The sequence below is a fragment of the Chinchilla lanigera genome, unplaced genomic scaffold (genome assembly GCF_000276665.1).
Source record: "Chinchilla lanigera isolate Chin_1 unplaced genomic scaffold, ChiLan1.0 scaffold00006, whole genome shotgun sequence".
NCBI lineage: Eukaryota > Metazoa > Chordata > Mammalia > Rodentia > Chinchillidae > Chinchilla > Chinchilla lanigera.
Window position 1 is genome coordinate 22,189,826 of NW_004955407.1, and position 15,804 is coordinate 22,205,629.

Below are 15,804 nucleotides of genomic sequence, written 5' to 3' on the forward strand. Positions count from 1 at the left end.
AAAAATTATTTTCTTAAATAAGCATTTTTGTCTTAAGTACATTTTCTACAAACTTCAATATGCTGTTTTCTATTTAACTCCACAAATGCTGAATTAGATGAATAAGTTATAGGATGTATTAAATGCAAACCTGCCTAGACTCATAAAGGTGATAAGAAAAATATGCTACTTTTCTGTTCTTTTTGAATTTTCCTATATTAGCCTATGACTTATTGTACCTTTGCATGTCTCAATCAAAAACTTTGAACTAATAGAAGGAAATACTTCTCTAGAGAAGAGCATAGTATGGGTCTCCAATGGGTCTGATAATTCAGTAACGAGGCTAAAATACTTAACACGTATGTCAGTTACTTATTATTTAGTATTTGTTCTTCTTAGTTGGTAAATGACATAGTAAACTTTTTTATGAACAACAACCCATGTATAATAACCATTTCGATGCAAGCATTAGGGTGTCACTGTACTTTTTCCCGAACAAATAAACTTTATTTTCTAGAGCACCTTAATGCACATAGCAAAATTGAAAGGGAGGTGCAGATGTGTGACTTACACATCTCTCCCCCTACTTATGCTAACCCTTTCTCGTCATCTATATTTGCAACATGAGCTTGGCACATTTGTGACAACGAAGCCTCAGTTGATGCATTATTATCTCCCAGATGCTGTAGTTTACCTTAAGGTTCACTTTTGATAAGGTGTATTTTGTGTGCTTGGACACAGGTGTAATGACACGCAGCCACCATTACATTATCCTACATAGTAATTTTACTGATCTCTGTATTATTCCTCCTTCTATCCCTTGTCAAACACTCATCTTTTTATCATCTTTATAGATTTGCCACATCAAGAATTACATATAGTGAGTTATACAGCACGTGCCATTCTCACTGCCTTCCTTAATTTAACTGTATGTATATAATATATGTCTTGGGATAATTTGATAATTTGTTACTTTTAGTGAATATTCTCCATGTGTCTCAGTTTATTTATGCATACACATAGTGAAAGAGATCTTGCTGGTTTTTTGAAATGCATTTTAAAGAATAAATTAAACTTCTATTTTGTAGCTGATAGTTTAAGTGTATAAAGATGTGTCATATAATAATAGAAATAATGAGGGATCAAATATGTTGAAGGCACGCAGTTTTATTAATTTGTGCTACACTTCTGGTATATCTGCAAGCAGAAATTGAGCTGCTTAGGACACATTGAAGTGAATAGACAAAATTTAAATTTTTATAACTCTGATAAATATAACAATGCATATCACTCAGACCCTTTTCATATTTTTTCAGTTATTGCCGTGTAAGTTTAGCAAACCCAAAGGACTCTTGAATGTTTTTTGAATAAATTAGCCTTGTGGAATTTCAAAGCACAACTAACTGTAAAATGACCTTTATATATTAATAATGTAAAGATAGTTTTCATTTTTATAACATAGTATCTTTGAAAAATAACTTTCTATTTTTACAAAGATATCTTATTTCATGTATAGATAGAAAAGTTTAATGGTAATAGAAAAATGAACTTAGGTAATAAAGAACCAAAACTGAAATTATCTGTTTTTTCTGACAAATTTTACCAATATATATTCTGATCTATTTATTCAGATCTACACAACTCCCTTCCTTTCCTAATACTAAATAAATCTTCATGTTCTTGTGGGAAATATAATGTATTCATAAAAATTGAAAAAAAGTAGCATCAGATTTAAACAATATGTAGAGAAAATAGAGTCTATATGAGAACAAATTTCAAAAGGAAAAGTTTAAGTAGATAATTAAGACATACAGAAAATATTTTGGTCATTCTTAATGTTATTTTAGGCAGAATTTTGTCACAAAGTAGTATCACATCAAAAATATTTAACACTTCAATATTCATTGAGATACAATATATATTCGATGGTATAAGTACTTTAGATATTTCAAAATTTTCTATGGTTGTGTATCTTACAAATCTGATGTGTGTCCATTAAAATTTCTAATGACAGCTTTGTTTACAATATATAGTTTTTACTTTTACAAGATTAATAAAACTATATTTTAAAATTATAAAATTATTAATTTTTATTTTTAATATTTAATACTTCATGACGTTACATTTGAGACATGAGAAAGGCTCTTTGCAGTTTTCACTGAAAACAAAGTTCTTTTTCACAGCTAAATGACATACTACTAACATGACATAAGTTTTTCCTCCAAACTTCTTTGGATGTATGAAATAGTCTGTGTTGTACCCACAGAGCTTTCATTCAGTTAGTTCTGTAAACGCTTCTGTAGCTGAAGAGCTTGCACTTGAGAAAAGTTCAAGTGTTGCTAAAAATACTACAAAGAAAAAAATAAGTGTTTGGCGGGAGACAATTTTGATGAACTTTGTCGCAATCTTTTGAGAATTCTATTTTATCTTATATATAATTATTTAATTCAGAATATTACACAAAATAAAATAAATATAACTATGAGTAACATAACAAAAATAAATAACATGTTAAAGAGAATAAAATAAACTTTAAAGGAAAAGTATTGCAGATATAAATACATAGAGATAGGCAGAGATGAAGTTATGAAGTCAGTTTCAGACTTAGACATAGGTATAGATATATATTCTTATCGCAGCACTGAAGAAATAATAGCGTTACATATATAGATGCATAGAGACAGAGATAGATTTAGACTTAGGCATAAATATAGATATAGTTATATAATCTTATCCAAAAACAGGAAAAATCAAGGTCATGTTTTAGACAATAAGAGTACTATTAATCGATACAATAAGAATATTATTAATAGAGACAATGAGTACCTATTCTAATATTTACATATAAAATTAAAATAGGATTCAGAAATAAGGGAACTACAAAGAGGAGCATTTATTGTACAAAGAAGGAATAAAAAGTAACGTTTTAAATCTTGATTATTTCTGACCACCTTTAAATTTATACATAATTAGAAGAATGGAAATCACATTAAGGTGTATAACTTACTGGGAGAAATTATAAAATATAATAACTATAGTTTTGTAAAGCTCTTGGGATTGGAGATGTTACTTAGAGTTTAAAGTGTGTTTTGCTTGATCCCTAGAATGGCAAGATTAATTATTAGTTGATTAATTAAAAATTTATAACTCAATGGCACAGCACTTGCTTGGCAAATGCAAGGTCCTGTTTGATTCCTGGTACCCCCTCCCAAAAAATGTGTACATGCACTCACTATTATTTTAATGCAACATCCTTAAAAATATTAACAATATTGAAATATTTATATACTTACTGTAATCTAGAAAATTTTTGGTAAAATAGAAAATAAATTAAATTTTTTCAAAAAGCACCATAAAAATAAGTTACAATAAATATAATTTCTTTAAAGTAGTACGCATAGCAAAAAGAATAATGACATATTTCTATAGTGCTTTAAATTTCCCAAATGATTTTACAAATGATTCTGAAAGACTATTTTAAGCAGTATTAGTATTCATATTTTATGAATAATAAACGAAGAATAAAATAGTAACTTATTTATATATTTTCTTTTGTAATATATGAGCTACAAATGCATGAAAAATATTTTGCGCTCTTTGCAAATAGTATTCATTAAATATTTGTCATCTATCTAAAGTACTTTTGATTAAAATATTCCAGGCATAGTTCAAGAAATAAAGTATAAGATGCTATCTGTTATAATTCAACAGAATTTATTTTGAGAAGGTATGATCAACTTTTTTATCAGTGGTGGTTTTTTTTTTTTTTTTTCGGGTACCGAGAATTGAACTCACGACGTTGCACTTGCAAAGTAGGCGCTGTGCCACTGGGCTAAATCCCCAGCCTTTTTTTCTCACAGTATAGATGGAGTAATTTTAAACTTGGTTTAGAGAGGAAAAAGAATAAAAATTTAAATATTATTTATTGAATTTGCTGTTTAGTTTCAATTATGGGCTAATGTCAAATGATATTTTAAAACAACCGTGATGATGCATTTTGCAATGATTTTCCTCTTTGTAACTGACACAGTTCAGGGGTATTTAACAGACATTGAAAAGTTTAGATATTCAGAATTTTGTTTCTAACAAATCATTTGAGTATCAACCAAAGATGAAGGGTTCATCCTTTCATGGATGCACAGTAGACTACCTAAATCCTGGAGACACAGAATAGGAAAAGCAGTGTGTAGAGAAATAGGGTCCCACTTCTCAGATTACTAATAACAGTGATTTCATATTAAATTCACTGTATTTTATATCTTGCTTGTATCAATATTTCCCTATTTTCATGGCAGCTTGCAAATCTGAACACCATATTGTTTCAAATATATAAAAATAGTTTTATTGGAATTTTCTCTAAAATATCTCCGAATAAATAAATAATAACAAATAAAATTTGTGTATACATTTCCGATTGTCCACTTATTTACTTAAGAAGGGTACTGGTATGCAAACCTAATTTTAAGCAATTTCAAAATTGAGTTACTAAGTTTCTAAATAATTTTTATACAGAAATACAGAAATACATATATGTAGTAGATTTGAATTTAACTTTTGTCTCATTTGAATACTTTATTTTCATGTCTTGATAAAAATTAGATTACAAGTACATAAACATCAGGAGAATACATAGTTTGATTTCATTAGTTAATTTCCGAGGACAGTGCAGCAGACAGTCAGCTTGGTTTCCATGTCTTCATATGAACCAAAGATAAAAGTTTAAATTTTCTTTTTTTTTTTTTTTTCCGGTACCGGGGATTAAACTCACAACCTTCCGTTTGCCGGGCAGGCGCTATGCCACTGAGCTAAATTCCCAGCCCCTAAAAGTTTAAATTTTCTGATTCCTAATCATTTGTTCTCATTAAGTTGTGATAGAAAATCTTCTTTGTTATGAGCAATGCATGAAAGAATCATTAGAAAGACAGCTCAACCCAGAAATATTTTATGTAATTTACATTCTTGTAACTCATTTCAAAATATATGTTTATAATCATTCTGCTTACAGTAGTTGTAAAAATATACATATATTAAACATTTGAATTTTGAAATTGTGTTTTTTATTGTACTAATATTTTATTTGTATCTTCTCATTAATATGATGGTGTCTAATGTAAAACTGAATCTAGTACACTCTGGACTTCAATAATCCATCTTTAGAGTTGATAGTATTATTTTCCTATGCAATGGTGTCATCTCAAAAATGATAGGATATCTGTGAATATTCTGAAAGGCTGAAAAATTAAAGGATGATTTTAAAATCATTTAAGTGATTACTTATGTTCAATTCTAATTTTTTAAACCATTATGTCATAATTAATTTATAAAGGAAGAATTATTTATATCACTGATAGATTATTATTAGCCTTCAAATCATAGGACTATCATTTTGCATGTGCTTATGATTTCATCTGTAAAAATTCAAAGTACAAGTAAAATTAGTAAGAACACAGGAAATTTAACTTTCATAGTTATGATAGCCTAAACATGTAGGATATGAGAAAATAGGTAATTAAATAATTAACCTGAAAGTAAAATATATATTAAACATAACTTTAAGAGGTATTTAAACTGATAAGAACAGATACTATACTTGATCTTAGGCAAAAGTGATGAGACAAATATTTAAAATTTAAACATTTATTATTCACACTATCCTCTGCAATTGCAGAATACATTTACACTTACGAAAGAGCAAATTTAACTTTCAACAATTTTATCTCAAGATAAAATGTGTATTTTTCTCTTGAAAGAAGTGATATCATCATATAATGTTTTAAAATATCATTTTCCTAAAGATGGAAATGAAGATCATTATATCAGTTTAACACTGAAAATGTCACAAATGAAATATTTATCATGTGGAGACTAACTACCCTAATTTAAATCATTTTCTTAAAAGAGTATTCCCAAAAGAATAATTATGAAATAAAAGTTTCTCTCCTGCCTTAGATTACTGATGGGGAAAAATATCTTTATAGTCTACTTTCATACGTATATTTAGATAGTGTTTATTTTTCACAAGACAATTTCTTTAGAATTTTGTAACTGTATAATAATGACCAATATTTGATAAATGTTTATTGTGCACTGGAATATAACCGTTTTGTTAAGCAGTTATTAACAATAACTGCTTTATTATTTGCTTTATTATAACAAAGCAAAAAACTGCTTTGTTAACTGCATTTGTATAAAAAGCTTCACAACAATGTTTTGGCCTAGTTTCCAGTTGAGTTGATAGTTGTCCCCACATCAATACATACCTCAATCTTGGAGATGGTAGATAATTATCCAGTCAGATGCGTAACAGTGAGTGAACCAGGAATTTCTGGTTTTCCTATGCAGTGGTGTTTCCTGTGCAGTGGTCCTGATGCAGCCATATTTCAGTATAAAACAAGACTTGGTACTTAGAAAAGGTAAATCTGAATTTTTAAAGTCAATCAGTGGTATTATCATTGAGCTGTGGGCTTTATTGCGGAGACTATGGCTGCCCATGGGAGGAATGGAAATGCAGTAGAAGAACAGCAACTCATGCACAACAGGGTCATTAACTCAGTGTATCCACAAGGGCTAAGACCTAACCTGACACCAACATCTTCAAGGCTGATCTGCGAATGATGCATTTAGATAAGGGCATTCATTGTCCTTCCTTGAAACAATTTCTCCTCAAGAGATTATTAAAATATTAAATATAAATTCAGAGATACAATTTAACAAATCTTTGTTTTCCAAATTTATTTCACAAGAGCTTTTGCCAAATCCAACTTTTCCCCCAGTTGTATTTGTCACTTTTGTTCCATACACGTTGTGTAAGGAACACACCATTACTATGTTATAGAATTAAAAGGATAATTGCAACATTATTCTCTTATGCACACAAATTATTTACCTATAAACATTAAGAATAATTTTGAATTTTTATAAAATTATTCACTCTAATTACTTTGGATAACAATTGCATATTTTCCCCATTGCCCTTATTTATTTTTTCCATATTTCTATTGTTGCATTTCTTTCCTCATGGTCTACACTGCATGTCACAAACCATTATTACTACCAGCCCCTATTTACATTTTTGCTTTGTGGGCCAGCATTATCCATTCTATTCTCAATCACTTATTTCATGGATACATTTTGCAGGTCCTTTAGGATTTCCTGCAACCAAATGCCATAGATAAATGGCTCTTATATGCCACCATATTTTCTTGATGTGATCTGGTCATAAGTAGCATACCTTTGTAAAATTTTTCCTCTTCTTTAATGTACTCATTAAAATATTAACTTCATAAAATATAAGCACCTTTTAAAGTAATGATTTTTAAAAATATTCAGAGGAAGTTATCTCAAAATAAATTCAGTATCAAAGCTAAATGCTTGGAGACATCCACTTGTAAGTTTAAGCCTTAAAACTAAAGTGATTCCTTATGGAATATTTAAGTAGCACTACCTAGGACTGTACAGCACTTATGACTATATTTTCGATTTAACATGGTGATGGTCTATAATGACTGTGAATTTCTGATAAATTATAGTTTGGAATCTGATACTATTCATTATCTTCCCCACAGGGAATCAAGAAATATACTGAATATGCCTAGTCTTTTTAAAAAAGATTTTGAAAGGAGTATTCAAGTCATTAACCTGTCAGCTGCTTAAAATATGGCTTGAAAGCCGGATAATAGGTCCCAATAATGATGAAACTGAGGCTGCCAGTTGTTAATACTTTTTCCTGTCTCTTTAGTCAAATATATATCTTTGTTAATATTAAATAAAAAAATTGCTTGATGATTTCTGATCTGGGGATTTAATGGAATTATTTTCTTACTTTTTGTTTTTGTTAAGACACACTTTTTAATGGTCTTGGACTCGGAGCAGTCATTGGCCTGGGAGTTGCAGCCCTGTTGTTAATCCTGGTGGTAACGGATGTCAGCTGCTTCTTTATTCGACAATGTGGGCTATTGATGTGCATCACCAGGAGGATGTGCGGGAAGAAGAGTGGTTCCAGTGGGAAAAGTAAAGAACTTGAGGAAGGAAAAGCTGCATACCTGTGAGTATCAGGCGTCTATATCCTATCGCAGTGACTGTGAGAGCCACAGGGAAGCCCGTCCTTTGTATGGGGCTTTGTTTTCAAAACAGGGTAGAGCATTTCACTATAGGATATGGGACACATTGCTGCCTTCTTTCTGGGCTTATATCTATATAACTGAGTATAACATCTTACAAAGTTCAGTAACTTTGAAAATACTGCCCTCAAAAATAAACCTCCAAACGGAATCCTCAATGGAAAGAATTACTGTCATGATTTACACATGAAAGATGGATGGATGGGTGGATGGATATATAAAACAATAGTTACACAATAGTATCTGTTTATGATTTTCCCATTTTTTTCAATTCCTATTGAATAAAAGAAAGATAGCAAATGTAATCTGAGTTAATAGTTAACTTAATTAAGTTTATAACAAAAATATGGTACCTCCTACAATTTAAGAAGTGACTATGTGGAGGTCACAAAACTTTTGTTTTGTATTGATCGTGTTGCATGGTCTACATAGTGTGTTATTACAGCTTCTAAATTTACCTTTCTGAACTTTGAGCAAAAAATGATAATGGTATTTGGAGTTATTCGTGAAAACTGATTCATTTAAGCATAAATTGAATTCAAAATAACTCCTTCTAACACAATTGATTAGTTTGGCCTTTTTTATTGTTTGAGTTTATTTCTGATGCAAATTTGTCTTATATTCTTGCTCCATTTAATGTCTTGTTTGTGAAATTCATCAAGATTATTTGTATAGGTATATATGGAATTGAGTGTATTTTTTTATCCCATTATGTGATTATATGCAAATCTCTTCTTTCATTCAATTGTTCATGGGTAATTTAGTACCTTCCAATTTAGAACTATTAATAATTATGCTGCTATGGCATACTGTTTCTTTTTGTGTTTAACTAAGTGTGGAATTTCTAGCATTTTCAACGTGTATATTTAACTTTTATAGACCCTGTTAAATAATACTTCAAAATGATCATATTAACCAAATTACTCTACAGTGAAAGTTTAATTAATATATAAGTAGTGGTAGTTCATAGTGATCTAAAATGAAAAAAAGTAAACACTACTAAATTTGAATATTTTTTCTTACTTTAAAAATATTTGGTGTGGTCTTTTGAGCTCTCATTCAAATAGTTTAATCATTTCCTAACAGGTGATCTTTACTAACTGGTGTGTATATGGTTTTTTTATTTTATGTAATATGCTTTGTTAGAAATATACATATGTATATATTATATATAATAATATATACTGTACATATTATGAAGTATATGTATGAATAAATAATATGGAAATAGTCATATGATAAGTATAAGTATGTACATACTCTCTTTTATAATTCTATGACTCCTTTTAACTGCTAAAATGTTTACTCCAGTGAACAATAAAAGTGCTTGATTGTATTGCAGTAGGATATTTTACTTTCCTAATTTTTATCCTATTTTTAAAGTTTTTGCCTATAAAAATTCACTAAGGTATACTTTATGTGTCCACTAAAATCTTCAAAATACTATGTTTTCTGTTTAGATATACAATTTACTTGAAAAATCCAGACACTTTTGAATGTGTTTTTTAAAAAGTTATCTTTAGACAATTCCGCCATTTATGGAAAGATATGCATTGATCACTAGTTCTGCGTCATTTTTGTATAATCAAGATGATCAAATAAGGATGAGTCTATTTCTATAATTGCTATTCTGTTACTTTGCTTAGCAAATATCAGATGTTATTAATCAGTAAGTCTTTATAATCGTTCTCAAATCCTCCAGCTTCAAAGTTGCTTTATTATTTTTGACTCCTGCATTTCCATTTTACCTAATCTGCAGTTTCTGTACACACACAGACACACACACACACACACACACACACACACACTATGGTAAGATTTTGATTAGAATTGTATTGAATTTATGGATGTATTGGAATAGAATTAATCTTTGCTATAGACTATATTTTAATCTATAAGTCAATTATTACATGTCTGCTATTAAAAGGAAAATCCAGTTTTCTGATGCAGTTAAGTTCAAAAGCAATTCGTTATTTCATGTCACTGTATATGTCCAGGGAGAAGGTCTGGTCCACACTCCAAACATAACAATCCATGTGATTCACACTGCCCGTGATAATCATTGACATATTAATCTCAATAAAATATTTGTCTATGTCTATAAAGGATATTTTCATCTTCGAGTAGTTAAATGAGATATCATAAATTTTAAGTTAAAATTGGTTTCTTCTCAAAGTATGAACTTTCTTGTGCAGCATAAAACATAAAATAATAGAAATTAGTCTCCGTTTCTCACCTGAGTGAGGTGTTAATGAGAGAGATAATAAATAGTGTTGGATCAGTTCACTATTTAATGTCTTTTGCTTTCTTCATCGTAACATATTCTAACTCCTAAGAAATTTGTATTTTGAAAAAACAGACCACAAAGCTTATTTTTAGGTTTTGTTATACTAAGGACATAATATTATAACACAAATATAGATGTATATAACTCATATTTTAGGTAATTATGAATACATGCCTATGTATGTATCCCTAAAGTTTGAATTTTATACATTTTTTTCTTGATCATCCCCTGAGCAAATATTGATAAAATAAATATCAGGTAATGACCACTGGTGTAGAACTTGAAAAGTTAGTGCACAAAATGAACTTGGAAACAAGTTATTTTTCATTTAGAGCTCACATTCTACTAGAGAAGTGTACTATATAAACTATTGAAACTGAAGAGATCCTATATTGACAAACACTAAAAGTAAAAAGCAGAATGATAAGGTGATATTCAATACTGAATCATTAAGTATCTGTGTGGGAGGTTAAATTTAAGCTGAATTGTATATGATACCAAACTAATTATGGAAGAGTGGAAGGGGAGAAAATACCAGGCGCTACAATTTATGCAAAAGCCTTAAGTTGCCTTAAGATGCTTGCTAAATTCAAGGACAAATGCACATGAATGCTGTAAAGCAGAAAAAAGAGTCTTGTATAATACCAGATGGAGAATTGTCTACAGTCTAATATATTGTCTTTGTTGGTCAAAGTAAGGAATCTGAATTGTATTTAAAATGGAAAGTTTCTAGAAGAGTTTTAGGGAGATGATTGTAGATATTGCATGTTGTATGGATCACTGGATATTTGATGATTTAAAAGAAATGTTTAGAATCAAGGGTACCAAGTAAAAACAACTTGAAATACTCAAGAAGAAAAATGATGTTTTTCAGGCCCAAGTCAGCACTCTTACAGGATTGTACAAGTGTGTAGATTCTTGGTAGAGTTGAGCCCATGGCAACTATTTTGTGATTCATTTTCTTCATAACAAAAGAGACAAAGCATTTAAAAAGTGCTTTCATGTTTTCTTATTAACTGGGGGCATAGTTGTAATCACTAATGAAGCAACCTAGTGGATGCAACATCTGCTTATTTTTATTTAAGTCTACCATGTTTGAATTTGTCCCTGAAAACTTCTGTATATAAATCCTGCTGAGTTTAATTAACCTGAAATAACTGGGAAAATGAAAACACATGGTTAATCTCATGCTTATCATTGATCATACAATTTAGATAATTTCTTCTGCCTTTGGAGAATAGCGTTCAAATCTTTCAAAGCTGTATTGTGCAAGTACGAAATGATGTAAAATATTTGTAGGAAACATATTATGGCTGATTTGATTAATTGGATTTACTTTAACTTCTAAATATTATTCTAAGCATTCGGAGACTAGTCAACTCATATTGTCAGACCATGTCCATTTAATGCAAAACATATTAACTACAGACTTAGTAACATTATGTAGTTTATTGTCTAGTTAATTAAACAAGGATATTGGGGCTGGGGATTTAGCTCAGTGGCAAAAGCGCCTGCCTGGCAAGCGCAAGGTCGTGAGCCCGGTTCCCGGTACTGGAGAAAAACAACAACAAAACCCCCCCCCCAAAAAAAAAAAAAGGATATTACCAAGATTATTATCAGCATTTTAAAGAAATAGAGATACATGATAAAACATTGAAATACAATGTTGTAGAATATCATGCAAGGAAAAGAAAGTCATAGTATTAGTGTAAAAGTTCTAGAACATATGATCTTTCATTTCTTAACCATTTTAATAGTGTTTTGCCTGCATTTTAACAGCTTATTTTAAAATTAGCTAACAATCTTTTATATAAAACTATCCTTCTACTTCTCTTTTCCCAATGCTTAAGTGTATTTCCAAATATTTATTGAAGACATACATAGCATAGTAGAACATTATATAAGCCCTTTGAATACAACTGCTACTCAGAATACAGACTCAGTTTCTGTCATCAGTGATTTTGTTCTTGCAGAAAATGCATTTTAATTTTAAAATTCAATGAATAAACACAGCTTTTTCCTATAAATACGTTGAAAAATAGAAATAATTAACTTTTTCAGGTTTGTACAAGCCATAAAGGAGCTAAAATATAGTGGAGGAGTAGATGTTAACTAGCTGAATTTTGTGTGTGGGCACATGTATGAAATGATATAGATAATGGCTTTTCGGACAGATGAAATAGACTGAGCGAAAAGCTATGTTGTAAGGGGAAGCAAGACCTTATCCAAGGATGAAATCTAACAAAAATGCATTTGCTGAGCAACACTGAGAGAGTAAAAATGATACTTCCAGTTTCCATACCAGCATGTAAGAAATTTGGAAGTTGCTACTCTATCCTAACATGTCAAGAACTAAACAAACTGGAAAACTCAGTGACAGTTCTTAGATCAATCAAGACAAAAGAACATATAGTACGAAGTATTGCTGTCAAAGTTAAAACTACAACAGGTAGATATAGAGAATCACAGCTTACCAGAGCAGATATTTACTAGCAGAAACTTCTGCAGGTTTTATTTCTTGGGTAGAAAAATCTAAAATATAATTGACAGTTTGCTAGAGACTTATTATGGACAAATCTAGGACAAAAGGTCCAAGAGGAGAGACACTCATATATGATTGAAAGAGTTTTGAGAATTTCACCTTGGAGAGGTTAACTGAGTTTGCATAGTGAATCCTGGAGAAAACTCCCCTCATGTTTCTAGGTAAAGAGAGATGACAAATATTTTCTTTGAAACGGTCTATATTATTTTCTTTCTTTTTTTTTATTTTAAAGAGAAAAAAATTAAACACATCAATGAAACCAAGTTTCAAAACGTGTTAGTAAGACAGTTACAATAGTTGATTCATTGCAATAGTTAATATAGTTATATAGCTAGTTTCTTTGAGTTCATTAAAAAGAAAGGTTTGAGCTAATGTTGTATAGACAAGATATCATTGCTATATCTTCTAATTTAAATATTTTGAAGTACACAAAAGTGTTCTGTACTGAACAGCACCTTCCTTCAGAAGGTCCTATACACAGCCTAATCTGTCAGATTTTTTTCAGAACCTAGTGCACTGAGGGAAATTAAATACACGAGTCTGTCGTCTGTCTTCCACCTGGGAGACAGTAAGTGCCAGCTCCTGCCCACTTCAGCCATCCTACTTCATTTATGTGAAGGCATGAGAAGTATGGGCAATAGTCACAGTTCAGATGCACAAACCCTCTACAGGTCTTTCTTTTCCTTTTTATTCCATCTAAGCTATAAGCCCGTTTGTTCATACAACCCAAAACTGGGTGGAACTCCCTCGGCTTGGTTTCCAGGCCCACAGGTCAGCCACAGATATATTCAGAACTGTGCCTTGTTAGAGTGTTAGATGTTCCTGAATCCATTCAAGTCGAAATATCATTGTTAACAGTCCATTCCTTGTCAACTTGTCAACTAGACACATCTCCTTACAACATTCTCTTTTTATTTTAAATAGAGTAGTAAATGAAGAAAAAAAAAGAACAATAGCAGCATACCAACATCGTAAACATAAACAGAACAAAGCAAGGGCATTAAAAGTGATCCAGTGTTTCAAGACAAAATGATAGGAATTAACAGTGGTTGTTATATTACATATTGTGTTCTTCAAGTACATTGCTCAGATTATAAGATATAACAATGGAAGTGTGTTCAAACCGTTAAAGAGAATAGAAAATAATTATTAAATAAAACATTAGAGATAATATAGAGTTTCACTAGACAAAATTCTTAACTTCCAAATACAATAACAAGTTCATAATTACACCTAACATACTACAAATATTCTGGATATAAATAGAAGCACATTAGTTCTCTTCCCAGAACAGAAGGCAAAGATTTTCTTTGAGTGATACTTACTCTTTTCTTAATATTTGGCAATCCAAATATGTGCTATAGATTTCATAATATTTAGGTACAGATATTAAATTAATGAATGTTTTATTTCAATGAAAAATTTATGTGCTTAATATATATGTACAAGCACATTAATAAAATAAGAAAGCTACGTGCATGATAAGTAAAATTTTCGTTTCTGCAACTGGTCATGCAATCATAGTTCAAATTTATAACTGTTTTCTTCTACAAAGCATCCTGTTAAATGTTTTATTTCAGCAAACACTTCAGGAGATCTTTGTTCTTTACCTGGATGGTAACCCATACCTGAATTCAAAGTGCATGTATCATTTGTTATCCTGCTAAGATCAGATTGTTACAGTTGCCTATTGATGTCAATAATGATGCATGGTAATCCTAGGAGATGCTGTCAGAGATCTCCTCAACTCCAAATATATTCCCCTTAAATCCATCATGGAGCAGTAGTTCAATTCCCTCAGAATTTCTGGGCCATTCATCTCCATCAATAGTGCAACTCCCTTGTTAGATTATTAAATCACAAGAATGAGCTACTTAAAATGATCAAGAGAAGTCTTACCTTCTATTTCAATGGAATCATCACTGCATCCTAGTAGAAGTCTTCCCAACTCTGGCACTAAGATTTCTAGGCTAGCAGAGTGTAAGGAAAAAAAATTACTACGGGGTTACTAGAAACAATAGTGTATGATTAAACTCCTATTTCCACTGCATAATTCTTGTACTGGTGAATCCTAGCTATGGGAGAAACTGTACCATATACTAGACACATACAGTCTTCTAGAGAACTTTGCCCCAGCTGTTCAGGTATTGCAACACATCTAGCACAGTCAGAGCATCTTCAAAAATATCCTATCAATCTAGTTACATTGAATGGTAGGAACATGGTAGCACCAATAAATTTCATGACCTTGAGCCCATTTCCACACTTCTTTGACAGTGAACTATACTTCTTGTTTAAAAGCAATGCTGTGTGTAATACTCTGATAATGAAAGCAACACCGTGTAAGTTCACAGATAGGAGAAGGAAGACAAACCTATATCTGAAATAAGGCTCTATTTTAATAAGGACAAAGTATTGCTGTTTCTATGATGGAATGTGCAACATAAACAAGACCACCAGGGCACAGGCTGACCACCCTGGTGAATGGTGCCATGTCAGGGAATCAGAGTTGCTTTTTGCTACTGGCAGATTGGGCATTCAGCAGTGGCTGTAGGCATTCATCAAGGGTTATGTACAATTTACCATTACCACCTTAACATTAATTCCCATAGGTTTTTCTCTTAACTTTGCTGGTACAAAATAGAAAACTCAAAAAGTTATTGTGGAATTGGACCCACATGTGTAAACACCATATTGTCTTCTTCGTGGAAGAACCTGAAAGAGTAAATAAAACCCAAACATACAATAGATATTAGGAAAGGGAAAAAAATTGCTCAAAGGAAGGGACAAGTGGGATGAGGGAAAGGAGAAAATGAAAGGAAGAAAGAAGGGAAAATTATAAATAGAGAGAGAGAATATATATATAATTAGGGCTT

The 15,804-nt window shown here is 30.9% G+C and overlaps 1 protein-coding gene across 1 annotated transcript in view; it reads left to right on the forward strand.

Annotated features, from left to right (window-relative positions):
- Ncam2 (neural cell adhesion molecule 2) overlaps nt 1-15,804 on the forward strand; it is a 490,334-nt gene that overhangs the window by 459,495 nt on the left and 15,035 nt on the right. Inside the window, exon 16 of the mRNA XM_005375584.2 lies at nt 7,819-8,023. Within this exon, the coding sequence (XP_005375641.1) occupies nt 7,819-8,023 (205 nt within the window). The remainder of the gene's footprint in view (nt 1-7,818; nt 8,024-15,804) is intronic.